This window comes from Geotrypetes seraphini, chromosome 3 (assembly GCF_902459505.1).
Source record: "Geotrypetes seraphini chromosome 3, aGeoSer1.1, whole genome shotgun sequence".
Lineage (NCBI taxonomy): Eukaryota > Metazoa > Chordata > Amphibia > Gymnophiona > Dermophiidae > Geotrypetes > Geotrypetes seraphini.
The window spans coordinates 183611340-183626951 of record NC_047086.1 but is presented as its reverse complement, the minus strand read 5'-3'; the positions used below and the strand labels follow the sequence as shown (position 1 = coordinate 183626951).

At 39.0% G+C, this 15612-nt stretch overlaps 2 protein-coding genes across 2 annotated transcripts; both read left to right on the top strand.

Annotated features, from left to right (window-relative positions):
* Positions 1 to 3229: 3229 nt before the first annotated feature.
* On the top strand, positions 3230 to 3889 carry LOC117357220 (olfactory receptor 1F1-like). Its single transcript, XM_033937592.1, has one exon. The coding sequence runs from the start codon at positions 3242 to 3244 to the stop codon at positions 3887 to 3889; it is 648 nt and encodes a 215-aa protein (XP_033793483.1). The 5' UTR covers positions 3230 to 3241.
* Positions 3890 to 14368: 10479 nt separating this feature from the next.
* LOC117357219 (olfactory receptor 1019-like) lies at positions 14369 to 15322 on the top strand. Its single transcript, XM_033937590.1, has one exon. The coding sequence runs from the start codon at positions 14369 to 14371 to the stop codon at positions 15320 to 15322; it is 954 nt and encodes a 317-aa protein (XP_033793481.1).
* The last annotated feature ends 290 nt before the right edge of the window (positions 15323 to 15612 follow it).

Below are 15612 nucleotides of genomic sequence, written 5' to 3'. Positions count from 1 at the left end.
TTTATCTTCCATAGTCACTGATTTATCTATTTTAAAGTTATTTGATGAATTAAGCAGCTTTTTTTTTTTTATACAAAGAAAAAGGATTCTTACACAAAGATTTACATTAATTATACATATAACACAAAAATTCCTTTTCAAGCCCACAAGATTGGGGAGCCATACTACTATATCAACTAACATGAAATATTAAGAAAACTAAGAATTGGTACTGATTCATATGAATCTTGACCATTCCCTATTATTGGGACAATGACAACCTCCAATTTTTCTCAGTAGTGAAACATTAATACGACAAACCTCATTTCTGTTCTCGTGCCGTTAAAAATTGTTGTAACTGGATGGGATCCCAAAATACATATTCAATGTCTTGTACTTTGACAAATATATGCTAATGTTTTCACAGCTCTAATTAAATATTAATTACAATAATTAATTAAATTAAATTATAGTGAAGTGCTCAGACCTTATAACCTTGAATATAGTGATGTCACTAAATTGAGGTTAACAAGGGGACCATCATCGCCTTCACCTGTCCTCTGACCACCCTTGTTGAACAAATGCTACTATCAGATAATCTCTGTATACTTATCTGAATGGGGTGGATAGTTGTTTGTCGTTAATCCTCAATGGTGACTATGTGCCCTTAAATCTTGTGTGCTTAGCTAAAAAATAACTTGAATTTTTCTTCCATTCATCCAATAATCCCCGTCCCCCCGACTCGAGTTTCCCCTCTTCATCAGGGAAGGACACTGATGTAGGCTCGCTGAGGTAGGACTGACCCAAAGCGGCGGACCAACTGCCGCTCTTGAGACATCAGGAAAAATCCTAACCAAATCCCCACAAAACTTTGTCAGCCTATTTTTAAAATAAAGTTTCATTATTAACATCTTATCTATTTCACTCATGCATGTTATTACCATAGTGGACCTACTCTGAATCACATCTTGACTATCTTCCAAAAATTCTGTTAAATTTATTTCATTTGTGACCAGGTGGTCCATGTCCTGGTCGGATTGTATTTTCTTTTGCGGAATATAATAATAATTATTGATTGGAAAAGTCTCTGCATTGGGTAATCCCAGTATTTCTTTAAAAAATTTCCTTAACAAAATTTCAGAAGATAGTAAATGTGTTACTGGGAAATTAACCAAGCGGAGATTCCTCACTCTATTCATATTTTCCAACATTTCAGTTTTAGAATATAACACTGTAGAATCCTTAACAGCAGATACTGAGACAGCTTGCAATGTATTACTTTGAATTTCTACCACACTTAATCTTTTATCCAAACAACTTAAATTGGAATCCACAAACTTTTGAGACACAGACTGTGAATAATCCAATGTTTGTTTCATTGATTCTCTGAGAAACCCTTCAACTCTAGAAATACCTAACCACAAGTCTTTAAGGGTAATATCTTGTTTTTCCACTGCTAGTGGTTGATCTTCCACAGCACCTGAAAATTCAGGTGGTTTAAGTATGTCAGTGAAAACTAATTTACTTGATTGTGCAGAAGAAACCACATATTCAGTGGAAATAGCGGGGGTAATCATCCCGCTATCACTAGATACTGGGTGAAGGGGAAGGGGTCCTTTCTAGGGGACTCATCGATACACCCGACATGGGAGAGTTCATAGCAAGTAAAGGTTGTGGTGGATTTTCTGTGGAAAAAGTCAAATGCCTATCCATTGGTCCAGAAACAGCAGGTGTTGAGCTCTTAGGCTTAATTTTCCTTTTCCCCATAATGTAAAGGATTAAAGTTTATACAACCTGAGTTCTCACTCTCCGGCTCCTCATTGCTCCAAGGGGCTCCCAAGGGGCGGGACCTGCCCCTTCGGCCACGCCCTGCGGCCGCAAGCGCGGCAACAGTAAGTTTTAAAGTTGAAGCAATCAAAAGAGACGGACCCAATGGCGTCAGGGGTCCGTCTCTTGCAGTGCCTGCCCGATTCCACCACCGAGCCCTGCCGCTGCTGCGGGAGACACAGGGCAGCAAGTAGAGTCTCTTCCGATGTCCCAGCAGGTAATAAACAGCTCCCAAATTCAACCGCGGCAGCAGTAAGTTTTAAAGTTGAAGCAATCAAAAGAGACGGACCCAATGACGTCAGGGGTCCGTCTCTTGCAGCGCCTGCCCGATTCCACCAATGAGCCCTGTCGCTGCTGCGGGAGACACAGGGCAGAAAGTAGAGTCTCCTCCGACGTCCCAGCAGGTAATAAACAGCTCCCAAATTAAGCAGCTTTTATCTGAAGAGTATCTTCATGGAGAGCATTTATTCATAAACTTTAGTTAATTAATTGATAGTAAGTAATGATATATGGGATAGGAAACTATTAATAATTATGAATTGTTAGGTATTTTTAATTACATAATATCACAACATTGAAGTATGAATTAGATAAATATAAAACTAAATGAATTTTTAAATTATTTTATACAGTATTCATATATTTTGAAATGTTATATATGGAAATAACAGTAATTGATTATAAATAATATATTGAATTCATAGAAGTTTTTAATACAGTCTAAAGGGTGTCAAGAGTGTATGTTATATTTGGTTTTAAATATATTGTTTTTGTACTATGCAGAGCTCCTTTATGAACCCTTGAAAAAGCCCTTTTGGGCAAAACGGGTCCCGTCAGGGCATGCTAGAAACACTGCATTAAAAGGATAAGTAAAAGAAAAACATGTGCTGTTGTTTTGGTTTTTATTTTTGAAATGGCTTTGAAGGCCCTCTTGCCATCCTTTATTTGAATCCTTGCAAGTGGGGTGTGTTGTCGCTGTGGCCACAAATATAGTCCTAGGACTGGGGCAGTTTTTATAGTCTATCTAGATTAACAGAATATTTGGGTAACACACTATTTAAGTCACCTATTCTCCATTTGTTTTCTCTTTCAGTGATGATATTTGTCTTCCTTAAAATTCCAACGGATTAAGAACATTGCATCAATGGGAAAAGAAAACAAGACCTCAGTTACAGAATTCATTCTCCTGGGATTCTCTGACTATCCTTACCTGCAGCCCTTCATTTCTGTCATAGTTTCCCTGATCTTCCTGACCGCTGTCCTGGGAAATTTGATGTTTATAATGTTAGTGTGTGCTGAACCTCAACTGCAAAAACCCATGTACTTTTTCCTCAGTAACCTGTCTTTCCTAGATATCTGTAACACCTCCACTGGTCTATCCACACTGTTATATAGCCTTATAACAGGGGAAATGCTGATTTCTTTTTCTTTATGTATGGCACAGTTCTACTTTTTCTTTTCTTTCATTAGTACAGAAATCTTTCTTCTCACTGCCATGGCCTATGATCGTTATGTTGCAATTTGCAATCCTTTACGATATGTGCTCATCGTCAACAAGAGAACCTGTACCCTTCTGGCATCTTCTTCTTGGATACTTGGCTTTCTGGATGTGGTACCTCATACAGTATGGACATCTCAGTTAACTTTCTGTGAGGACAATGTGATTAACCATTTCTTCTGTGACTTTGAAGCTCTGATAAAACTCTCTTGCAGTGATATGCATACAATAGAAACACTGATATTTCCTGTAGGGGTTATTCTGGGACTTGTTCCCTTTGCATTAACTCTGGCATCCTATATTTACATCATTTTCAGCATCCTGAAAATCCATTCTGCAAAAAGTAGACACAAAGCTTTTTCAACATGCTCTTCCCACCTCACAGTCGTCGTTCTATTCTATGTGTCTTTAATCTGTGTTTACATGAATCCAACATCAGCGTATTCACCTGATCAAAATAAACTGTTCTCCCTGCTGTACACAACTCTGATTCCAATGTTAAACCCCATTGTTTATAGTCTAAGAAATGTAGAAGTAAAGACAGCACTGACTAGAATTGTAAACATTAAGGAGGCAAGTCTATAAATAGATGCATGCACAGATTCTTGCTAGATATGAGCCGATATGCACTCTGCACTGTTATATATGTAACTGCAAGGGGTTGAACACAGGCACAGATCATGAGTGGGACATGTAAGTGGTGCCTGCAATTTATAGAATACTATCGGTTGTATGAGTTTCATAGCCCACTTAGGTGTGCCCGCTTGCACTAGTCATTGGCCTGGCATAAGTGACTACTCCTAACTTCTGGTGCACCAATTATTCTGGCGTACACTATTATTCTATAACTTGTTAGATGCACCTAAGTGCTATTAAAGAACAGGCAGTTTTCACACCCCACTGTGTCACCTAATTTTAAGTGCCAAAATATAGAACTATGTCCAAATCATAATGCTAAGGTCCACCATAGGACCCCCCACAAAAAAAAAAAAAAAAAAAAAGGATTTGGGTATCATTGTAGACACCACACTGAAATCTTCTGCATAGTGTACAGTAGTGCCCCAAAAAACAAAGATTTAATAAATTATTTGGAAATCAATGGTAAATAAGACCAAGAATATTATAATGCCTCTGTATTGCTCCATGGTGTGATCTTACCTTGAGTGTTATGCCTACTACTGGTCATTATATCTCCAAAAAAGATATATTATGGAGTGCTAAAAAGTTCTCAGTTCAATTAAGAAGAGAATGATATGGGCCCATGAAACTTTTCCCACATATTCACCCCTAAGTTCAACACTCTTGGCACATCGTGTTTGAAGTTTCTGTAATCCTTCCAAAAAATACTCTGATGTCTGGTCACTGAAATACTAGTCTGCTGTTGCGATCACTCAAAAATTGTCGCATTTTAAATTCTTTTTAAGTTTTGAAAACAGAAATTACTCAGATAGAGCAAGATCTGATGAGTAGAGGGGATGGTCTATGCACTGTAACCCCAGCTGCATCAAAAAATTCATCGTTTAGCTAGCCATATTCCCAGGTGTATTATCTTGCAAAAAGAGAACTCCTTCCTGCTTCTTCCCTCTCCTTTTTTCTTTCAATGCCTTAATTGGCATGGTAAGTTACAGTACTATTTTTCATTAACTGTTTGGCCCCTTGGAAGATAGTCAGTCTTTACAACACCTTCCTAATCCCAAAACACTGTGGCCATGACCTTTCCTGATGACTTTTGGGTCTTAAATTTCCTTGGCCTTGGAGAACCTGAATGACACCATTGCATGAACCATTGTTTTGTCTCAGGATCATAGTGGTGTAACCATGTTTCATCAACAGTAACTAGTGGTTAGAAAAAGATGTTTGGATGATTACTGATACACATTAAGGGCTCCTTTTACTAAGCCATGTTAGCGGTTTTAGTGCACGCAGCCTTTTAGCGTGTGCTAAACCCACGCTACATGGTTAGAACTAATGCTAGCTCAATGCTGGTGTTAACATCTAGCACACGCAGCAATTTAGAGCATGCTATTCCGCACGCTAAGGCCCTAATGTGCCTTAGTAAAAGGAGCCCTAAGTCTTTTCTGTAATAATTTAGTTATCTTCATATGATGAGATTTCTTTATCTCTTACTTTTTGTTTCTCTCAGGCTTTTTTGAGGTCTAAGAAAGAGTTTAATTGTTGCTGTTTATGAGAGATTATTTGGTAACTATTTCTAATTTGATTTCTCTTTTTGGGAAATTGTTACTTCATTTTTTTCTTTTTTTCTGCAATATTATTTCAACTTACTCTATATTGCTGTAATGAGTGAATGCTTGTGAAATTAAGTTTGGAATCAGCTCACTGAAAATGCTCCTTAATCAAACTTGGAAGTGAATATTCAACATTGTTTATCATCAGCATTCAAACATTTTGGCATCCATATAGTTGACCCAGCTGCTCATGGATTATACACCCAACACATTACCTAGATATCTGTAGAGTCTCAGCTATTGTTTTTTGTTTTTTTTGTTTTTTTGTTCAAAGTGTTTTATTGATTTTATAAGTAGAGAAAAAATACAAAGCCAACAATGTGAGTGCTCCAACAAGGAGCACATTATAACAATATCATTAACAAGTGTGAAGTGCATCCACAAAGGAATAATGATCACAGAATAATAATTTTATTTCTTATATACCGCTGTACCGTGAGGTTCTAAGCGGTTTACAGTAGAAACAGAAGAAATGCAATAAGTAAGATTAATTAAGATGAAGAGAAAGTACTTAGAGTTCCCTGACTATCCCAAAGGCTCACATTCTTGCTAAAGTACTTGAGAAAAATAAATTAGTTAGGTTATAAACATAGAGTAGAAGAAGGTAGGAAAACAGTTCATAGGAAAATTAATTTCAAATACATTATACATTATATATTGTTCAAGGCGGAATACAAATTATAGGAATTACCAAAAGAATTGCGTAATAAAGATTATCTAGATAAATTACATAACAGTGATTCGTGTACATTAAATGGTGTGGTAGAGGATTCAATTTTGAGAATTACATATCAAGGGAATCAAGTGATAACAGAATATAGTGGAGATTATCAGTATATACGGTTTACAGATTGGAAGTTACCTAATAATGAAGTAAGAAATTTATTGGATAGTGTGGAAAATGTTTATATAGGAATCAGAGTATGTATGATAGGAAAGGTTCTAAGAATTGAATATTCACCAATTTTCCAAAATCAGATCATGGACATGGTCAACAATTACAGGAGTTGACACTGTTCGAGGCCTTCCCAGATCTTGCTCCATCTTCAGTTTCAAAATTTCCACGCTGAATGTTTGCACACCACTTCTTCACTGTGGAGTATGATGGGAATTTGTCACTCAATGTCTGCATCATAGATTTCATAGATTTCCATTGGAGTTTTCTTCTACAGGAATAGGAATTTCATGATGGCTTGGAGTTTCCACACTTGAAAATTCCACACTTTTCTTTGATATGGTTCAATCAATTATCTGAAATAATGTCAAAAACATAGCATTATGATTCTGCACACTGGCACTTTGCAAAATAAAATAGCACTCTTTTCAACTCCTCCTGGGAACACTCCATTGGAATATCTTACCTGCTAGCATTCATATTTGTGGAAAGGTAAAACTTGGGCTTCAGGGGGTTACTTCATTGTCCTTCTCTTTCTTAGTTCAGTGAACAAAGCCATGGGACTGGATAAACGGCAACCCAGAGTGCTTAGGGAATTGAGAGATGTCCTGGCGGAGCCGTTAGCCCCGCTCTTCAATCTTTCCTTAAGCATGGGAAAAGTCCCATTGGACTGGAAAACAGCTAACGTCATTCTGCTCCACAAAAAGGGCTGCAGGTCAAAGATTGCAAATTACAGACCGGTAAGTCTCACATCCATAGTGTGTAAACTTATGGAAACATTGATTAAACACAAATTAGATACGATTATGAATGACGAGAGGCTGAGGGATCCCCACCAGCATGGATTTACAAAGGGAAGGTCCTGCCAATCCAATCTAATCAGCTTCTTTGACTGGGTAACGAAAAAGCTAGATAACGGAGAGTCCCTGGATGTCGTGTATTTGGACTTCAGTAAGGCTTTTGATAGTGTCCCACACCGTAGATTATTGAACAAGATGAGTTCGTTGGGACTAGGAGAAACATTGACTGCATGGGTTAAAGACTGGCTCAGTGGCAGATTTCAAAGGGTGGTGGTAAATGGTACTCCCTCTGAAACGTCGGAAGTGGAGTGCCGCAGGGCTCGGTCTTGGGTCCAATCCTATTTAATATCTTCGTTCGGGACCTGCCTCAAGGACTTTGAGGTAAAATTACATTATTTGCAACTGAGTTTTAATGCCAAAAAGTGTAAGGTTATGCAGTTTGAATACACTTTGTGGTGTGAGACCTTTTCAGGTTTGAAATGTTGTCGTATCACTAACTTTAACATAACTGAAGTTTAAAAGACTACAGCCAGTTTTCCAGCAATCGTGAGTGGGTCTCCTGACGAAGGACACGAAACGGGGCCGCGTCGGGACCCCAAACCCCTCATTGAGCTAAGTTATGATTCTATTAATCATGCATAAGTGATGTTCTGACAAGTATAAAACAAGTATAAGAAGAAAGGAGAAAATCCTATACTTTATATCATTTCAAGGACTGTAATAATTTTTATTAACCAACATCCTGGCTTGAAGTGTGATCTCTACAGAAACAGTTGCAATGACTGGGAGGTAAACTCTGTTCCCACTCTAGGGGGGTGCGTTCCCCCCTTGTTGAGTTTCACATTTCTGAGCAACTTAAAACATATTGATTACACTTCATAGACAGGTTTGTGTTGAATGCGAAGTCAGTTCATATATTATTTATCAAAGCAATTTCTGACTTCTTCTAGTTTTCACTAGTGACATCCCCGCCATCTCATAAGGAAAGTTCAGTTGATCCAGCAGGACTCCCCCAAACCAGCTTAGTTGATCAGGATCCCCTGCCGTGATCAAATAAGGTAGATGGGTATGTCTGCAAAACTTGCTTTTGTGCGTTTTTTGAAGTGGACATTTTTATTTTTGAAAATGGCCGAAAAAGATAGATGTCATAAGGACCAAAACATTTACAAAGGTCACTTTTAAAAATAAAAGATAGACGTCTGGCTATTTTGAAAATGGAGATTTTCTCAACTGGTTTTCTGGACTTTTTTTTCTAAAATGCCCCTCCACATGTACATTTTAAGACCTTTACAGATGGAGTCTTTTACTAAGGTGCGCTAGCCGATTTAGCGCGTGCTAAATATTAGCGCGCGCTAAATGCTAACACACCCATTATATTCTACGGACGTGTTAGCATTTAGCACTTGCTAAATCGGCTGGCGCGCCTTAGTAAAAGATCCCCCAAATCAGTTGCTTATACTACCTTTTACAGTCTCATTAGGCACTACTGTTTCATAATATGTTTACTAAGGGCTCCTTTTACGAAGGTGCGCTAGAGTTTTTAGCGCACGCACCGGATTAGCACGCGCTATAGCACGCACTAGCTCAAAAGGAGGCGGTAGCAGCTAGCGCGCATGACAATTTAGCACATGCTATTCCACACATAAAGGCCCTAGCGCACCTTCATAAAAGAAGCCGTAAATGTTAGTACTATTGTACATTTGTATGCTCATTATTTGTGATTTGTATTCAAGAAAAATTAATAAAGAAATTGAACAATAAAAAAAAAACACATTAGGTAATTATCATCTGTGCTACTGTGGTGTGAACTCCAGTGATCAGGTCCCAGATGCATTTCCAGTGTTTTTAAGAAAGCAGATTCATAGCTTGTGAGCTTTTGAGGAAGGAGCTGCTGTCTGTCCTACACATGCAAACAGTAAGTCATTCATATGAGTTTGAGATTCATTATATTTATTTTAAAGAATAAATAAATTTTTTCCATGCATTAGGACATTATTCCCCAAGTGATATGCTTTTGGACCTGGTCAGCGATGCTAGATGCTACAAATACTCGGGATTAAGAATGAGACATCTTTAGTGCTTATTCAGTTTCTTAGCCTGCCTTAAAAATTTACGTGGCAATGATATAGGGCTGCTGTTATAAATGGCACTAGAGGTATTTTGTGTGGGCCATAAGGTAAATGCTCCAATGCCCACAGAATTCCTATGAGCTTGGAGCATTTAGCTTGCTGGTCCACGCTAAAAGCCTCCAGTGCTGTTTAGTAAAACCCAGCGATAATTTGACACCAAGAAGTAAGAGCCACAATGGGGTATGCTTAAAGCTAATTATATAACTACATTTATGATCGTCTTAGGCATTACAGAACAGTAGTGCAAATCCACGTTGGTATGCCAAAGATTAGATGTGCTCATTTACACTAGGTTAATGGATAGTATATGTAGATGTGCCTAGGTGAACCATCAATGCATGCATGAAGCTGTGTGTGTTGTTTAGTGACACCCCGATGCTGTATCAGTTTGTACATCCCCCCTTCCAGTTATATGCTTTAGCACCTAGGCACTGCCTGATGAAATAGGGCAGGGGTGCCCACACTTTTTGGGCTTGCGAGCTACTTTTAAAATGACCAAGTCAAAATGATCTACCAACAATTACATTTTTAAAAAACACAAAGCACACTGTACACAGAGAAAATGTTAATTATCAGTTATATTTTGCGGGTTTTCAAATAGGTCAAGGCAGATGACTTTATGCAATGTCACCTCAGTAACAACTATACAAAAATAGACAAATATACCCCCTCCCTTTTTACTAAACCGCGATAGCGGTTTTTAGCGCAGGGAGCTACGCTGAATGCCCTGCACTGCTGCTCTTGATGCTCATAGGCTCCCTGCTCTAAAAACCACTATTGCAGTTTAGTAAAAGGGAGCCATAGTGCAAAATATAGACACCAGGTATAAATTCTCAAAAAGGACACATTTTGATCACTGAACTGAAAATAAAATCATTTTTCATACCTTTGTTGTCTGGTGATTTCATGAGTCTCTGATTGCACTTTAATCTTCTGACTGTACATCCAATATTTCTTCCCTTCTTTCAGCCTGCTGTATGCTTCCAGACCTAATTCCCTCCGCCAACTTTTTCTTCCTCTCTCCCTGCCCCCAGCCCCCTCCCCTTTCTTTCTGTCTGTCTTTCTCTCTCCATGCGCCCTTTCTTTATTTCTTCCTGTCCCCCCTTTCTTTTTTTCTTTTTCCCTTCTTTCTTTCTGTCTCCCTGCCTGCTACCAAGCCACTGCTGCCATCGGGAAACAGGCCTCCAAACCACCGCCACCCCAAGCTCTCCCTGCTTCTCCATACAGAAGCGTCGGGCCGACCAGATTTCCTCTCCCCGATGTCATTTCTGAAGTCGAAGAGGAAGTTCCGGGCCAGCCATGCAGCAATTGGCTGGCCCTAACTTCCTCTACGATGTCAGAATTGACGTCAGATGGGGAAAGTTAGTCAGCTCGGCGCTTCTGAGTCAGGATGCATATAGAATGCGAAGGCAACACAATCGACTCGCATTGCCTTCGCGATCTATCAGTCGATCGCGATCGACCTTTTGGGCACCTCTGAAATAGGGTCTAGACTTGAGAATACAAGGGGCCACTGAAAAGTTCTCAGCCTAACAAAAAGAGAATGATGTGGAGACATGAAAATTACAAGTTATTCCTCACTTTTCTTGACACTTTTTGTTTCATTTCATATCCTAACTTTCAAGTTAGTTAGTGGTTAACTGTAGACCTCTGAAACCCAATCAATAAATCAAGGACCCATACTCACTTTTTCTAGTACTCCAAATATAAATAGTCTTGTTGGCATTGATAATCAAGAGAAGCATTGGTTTTCTTGCTAAAGTACTCTGCAGATAACACTTAGCTCCCTCTGGACATTTTTTTTTTGCAGCTTATCTACCCATTATAATATAAGGAGACAAGAAGAGGGAATCGACAACAGAGATGTGAAATCGCAAGAATAAGTGCTGTGGGCCACATGTGGGATGAATCCTATTTAGAATCCTAAATAGAGGATATAGTATATATTAAAAGACCAGACATGACCCAAATTCCAGCAAATTGCCTGTTAGGGGTCATAAGATAATTTCATTGGTGAAATGTTTCCAGAATCAAATACTGTATGAGTATCTTTCAAATAGTAATAATATAACAACATGAAATCCACACTAACAGTTTAATTCCAGGTAAAGTATAAATTCACCTGTGGAAACGCAGACAGTTTCAGGTCTTTCAATAAATACTGCTGTCTCTCCTTAAGTATTTTTGTCACCTTCATCCCACCTGTGCCTCGCTGCACTTGTTCTTGTGGCCATACATTAAAAATTCAAACTGGCCCTCATCTGTTAATTCTGGGATCTGTAGCAGTGAACAATTATCTGAGACTCTTCTGAGAATCTTATCTATTCCCACATGTTCCCCTATTTGTGAATCAGTGTTATACTTAAATTGTTTTATCCGTTTCAAGCACCACCTGTTGAAGTACCAAATATTGAAAAGTACCGCCAGACAGCGCATTTATGGAGGGGAAGAATGTATTAAACTAGAGCAGTTAGAAGTTTTTGGAGATTTGGGAGCCATTGACAAAATTTTGCAAAGAGTGATTGTTGATTTTGCTCCTTGATAATGCACGTCCAGGGTGTGTGGGGGGGAAGGGAGTTGGGAAAATATTTTTAATTTTGAGTGCAATTTTTGAATATGTTGGTGAGGGGGGATGATATATGTATTTGTTATAGATTATAATCTTGATTGAATTTAAGTGTTATTATAGTGTAATATGATTGTATAATATGTTGCACTTATTTTTGGCTTCAAAATGAATAAAGATTTTTTTTTAAAAAACCAACCCAAAATTAGAGCAGTTAGATGAATGTAGGATCCCATTGATTTACCCACCCTTGGTCACGGAGGGAAAGAAGATCCTTGCAAGGATAACAAACATCTTTACCAGGTTTACAATGAAGGTGTGAATGACCTGCAAAGAGAACTTGATAGGATGAAGGAAATATTCCTTGTTTATGTTTTCTAGGTGCGAATCAGAATATAATTCAGGGAGAAATGAATACAGGGAGAAAGCTAGGATAAAACAAATCTTGGATGTACTGGAATGATCTATGAACATGGGTGGATCTGACAATTCACAGAGAGAGCTAAAAGGTACTTGCTAAGGGCAGAGAACCTATTAACACATCTGAAAATAAAACACTATCTCCTTCTTCTACGAAACTGTGATAGCAGTTTTTAGTGCGATGAGCCGTGCTGAATGGCCTGCGCTGCTCCTGATGCTCATAGAGTTCATATGAGCGTTGGGAGCAGTGCGGGCCATTCAGTGTGGCTCTCTGTGTTACAAACTGCTAATGCGGTTTAATAGAAGAGGGGGTATATTATGGGGTGGGATATATGGTGGGACTTACTAGTGGAAAGAATACAGTTTGAAATACTGATTAAATGCAAGACCCCACAAAAATATATTAGCAAGGATTAATGCATCTTAAATAGGAGTAACAGAGAAATTAGGCATGGTATAGAATAGGAGAAGGATTTGGGGAAAGTTTTATGAGATAAACAATGAGAAGAGATAGCTGAGGGGATGACAAAATCACCATAGTGTATCAAATTTTTGAGAATGATTTCAAAGGGATGAGGAGATTGTACACATTGGTATACACTTCTCCCTCCGTATCCACAGAGGTTAGGTGCAGAGCCAGCCCACAAATAGGGAAAAATTGTGAATAAGTTTTTGGGCCGGCTCTGACCCACCCCCGCTTCCCTCCTGTGTCCCCAGACCTTACCTGGTGGTCTAGCAGTGACACGGGGCAGAAGCGATCTTCCTACGCTCTTGCCCTGTACAGAGCTATCATCAAAATGGCTGCCCTGAGTTCCCGTTGTAGTCTTGAGACTACACCAGGAACTCAGGGCAGCCATTAGCGCAGTGCAGCCGCTAACACGGCTTTGTAAAAGAGGCCGTTAGTGCCAGCAGCTCTCCAGTTGATACTGAATATCTGGCCATTTTGCTGCTCCCAGGAGTTAACTAGCTAGTGACAATACCCAGGCCTGTACCTAGATAACTAACCAGATAGCAAGTCAAATATCACCACTACCTAATTAACTTGTGGAACCCCCCTAGCTCAGCCCCTTGGCCACACCTGCACTACCTGGACAGTGCTGCAGCAGTGAAAGGGGATATTTACTAGCACTATCTTGGTAAATTCTCCAGATTATCTTCTCATGGCCAGCTGAGCACCAGTTGGGTAGGAGTCTCTCATGCACAGTTAAATATCAACCCCTAATTTTTCTAAATTGATACCTCAAAAAAAATTGAAGGTAGATTCCAATCTTTGGCCTTCAAATTTACTCTTTACGAAAATCCATCCTTGGAAACTTTGGTTTATTCCAAAGAGAGTGGAGGATGAAAATAACTGGCCTAGTTTCCCAAATCATTGCTTTAACCTCTAAGGCACTCAATTTAAAGTATGTACTTGTTGACAATCTGTTGCTGCTGCCAAAGCAGGAATTAGGCCTTGATGTTTTTCATACGCTACCTCTGGAGAGGTAAAGTATGGAGTGAAATCTATGAACGGAGATTTCAGCAAGAAGGGAGGGGATTTTGCAACAATGAATAAGACTCTATCGGTGAGGATTAACAAAAGAACCAGATGATAATCTATAGTAGGGTTCCAAAAATATAAACTTGTCTATGGAATAAATTAGTCCTATCAGTGGGACAGTGGCACCCGGTGCTTAAACTATAAAATCCATTCTTTCAAATTTATGATCAGGAATATAATCTTACATTAGGTTTAATTTTACATTCTATCTAGATTAACAGAACATTCAGGAAAGGGAATGGGGACTTGTATATCACCTTTTGTTGCTTTGGCATTTTAAAGCAGTGGGTACAGGAGGATTAAGTGACTTGCCCAAGGTCACAAGGAGCAGCATTGAGATTTAATCGCACAACCTCTGGGTGCACAGAGAGCAACTGTACCAGTAAGCCACACCATTTAAGCCTCCCTTTCTCCACTTGTTTTCTGCTTCAGTACTGATATTTCTCTTACTTAAAATCCCAACAGATTATGAACATTGCATCAATGGGAAAGGAAAACAGGACCTCAGTTACAGAATTCATTCTCCTGGGATTCTCTGACTATCCTCACCTGCATCTCTTCATTTCTGTTACAGTTTCTCTGATCTTCCTGATCTCTGTGCTTGGAAACCTGATGTTTATAATGTTAGTATGTGCTGACTCTTACCTGCAAAAACCCATGTACTTCTTACTTAGCAATCTGTCCTTCCTAGATATCTGTAACACTTCCATCACTCTCTCAACATTGCTGCACAGTCTAGTGACAAGAAATGAACTGATTTCTTTTCCTTTATGTATAACTCAGCTCTACTTTTTTATGTCTCTTATATGTGCAGAAGTTTTACTTCTCACTGCTATGGCCTATGATCGCTACATTGCAATTTGCAATCCTTTACGATATGTGCTCATCATGAACAGGAGAACCTGTAGCCTTCTGGCATCTGCTTCTTGGATGCTTGGCTTTCTGGATGTGATACCTCAGGCAGTTTTGACATCTCAGTTATCCTTCTGTAGGGGCAATGAGATTAACCATTTCTTCTGTGACTTTGAAGCTCTGACAAAACTCTCTTGCAGTGATATACACAAATTAGAAACACTGATATTTTCTGAAGGGTTTTTTTATTTATTTATTCCCTTGGCATTAACTATGGCATCCTACATCTACATCATTTCCAGCATCCTGAAAATCCATTCTGCAAAAGGAAGACTCAAAGCTTTCTCAACATGCTCTTCCCACCTCACAGTCGTCATTCTATTCTATGGGTCTTTAATGTGTGTCTACATGAAACCAAGCTCGGAGTATTCACCCAATCAAGACAAACTGTTCTCCCTGCTGTACACAACTCTGATTCCAATGTTAAACCCCATTGTTTATAGTCTAAGAAATGCAGAAGTAAAGTCAGCCCTAACTAGAATTGTAAACATTAAGGAGGCAAGTCTTTAAATGGAAGCATGCAGAGATTCTAGGAAAATGTTTCATTTTCTGGCCATGGCACAAGCGGCCTTAGCGTGAGGGTAACATAAACGTAAGGGATGCACTAAGACTACTTTTGCTTCAGTTTTAGTAAAAAGGACCCCAATATGCACTGTTCTATAATGTAACATGTAAATGCTATGACAAATACGAGGGGGTGCTAAAAAGTTCTCAGCCCAATCAACCAGCTCCCCTAACTGTGAAAGTTATTTTGCCACTGCAGCTAAAAAGAGTGTTCTTATTTCATTAAGTGCCAATTT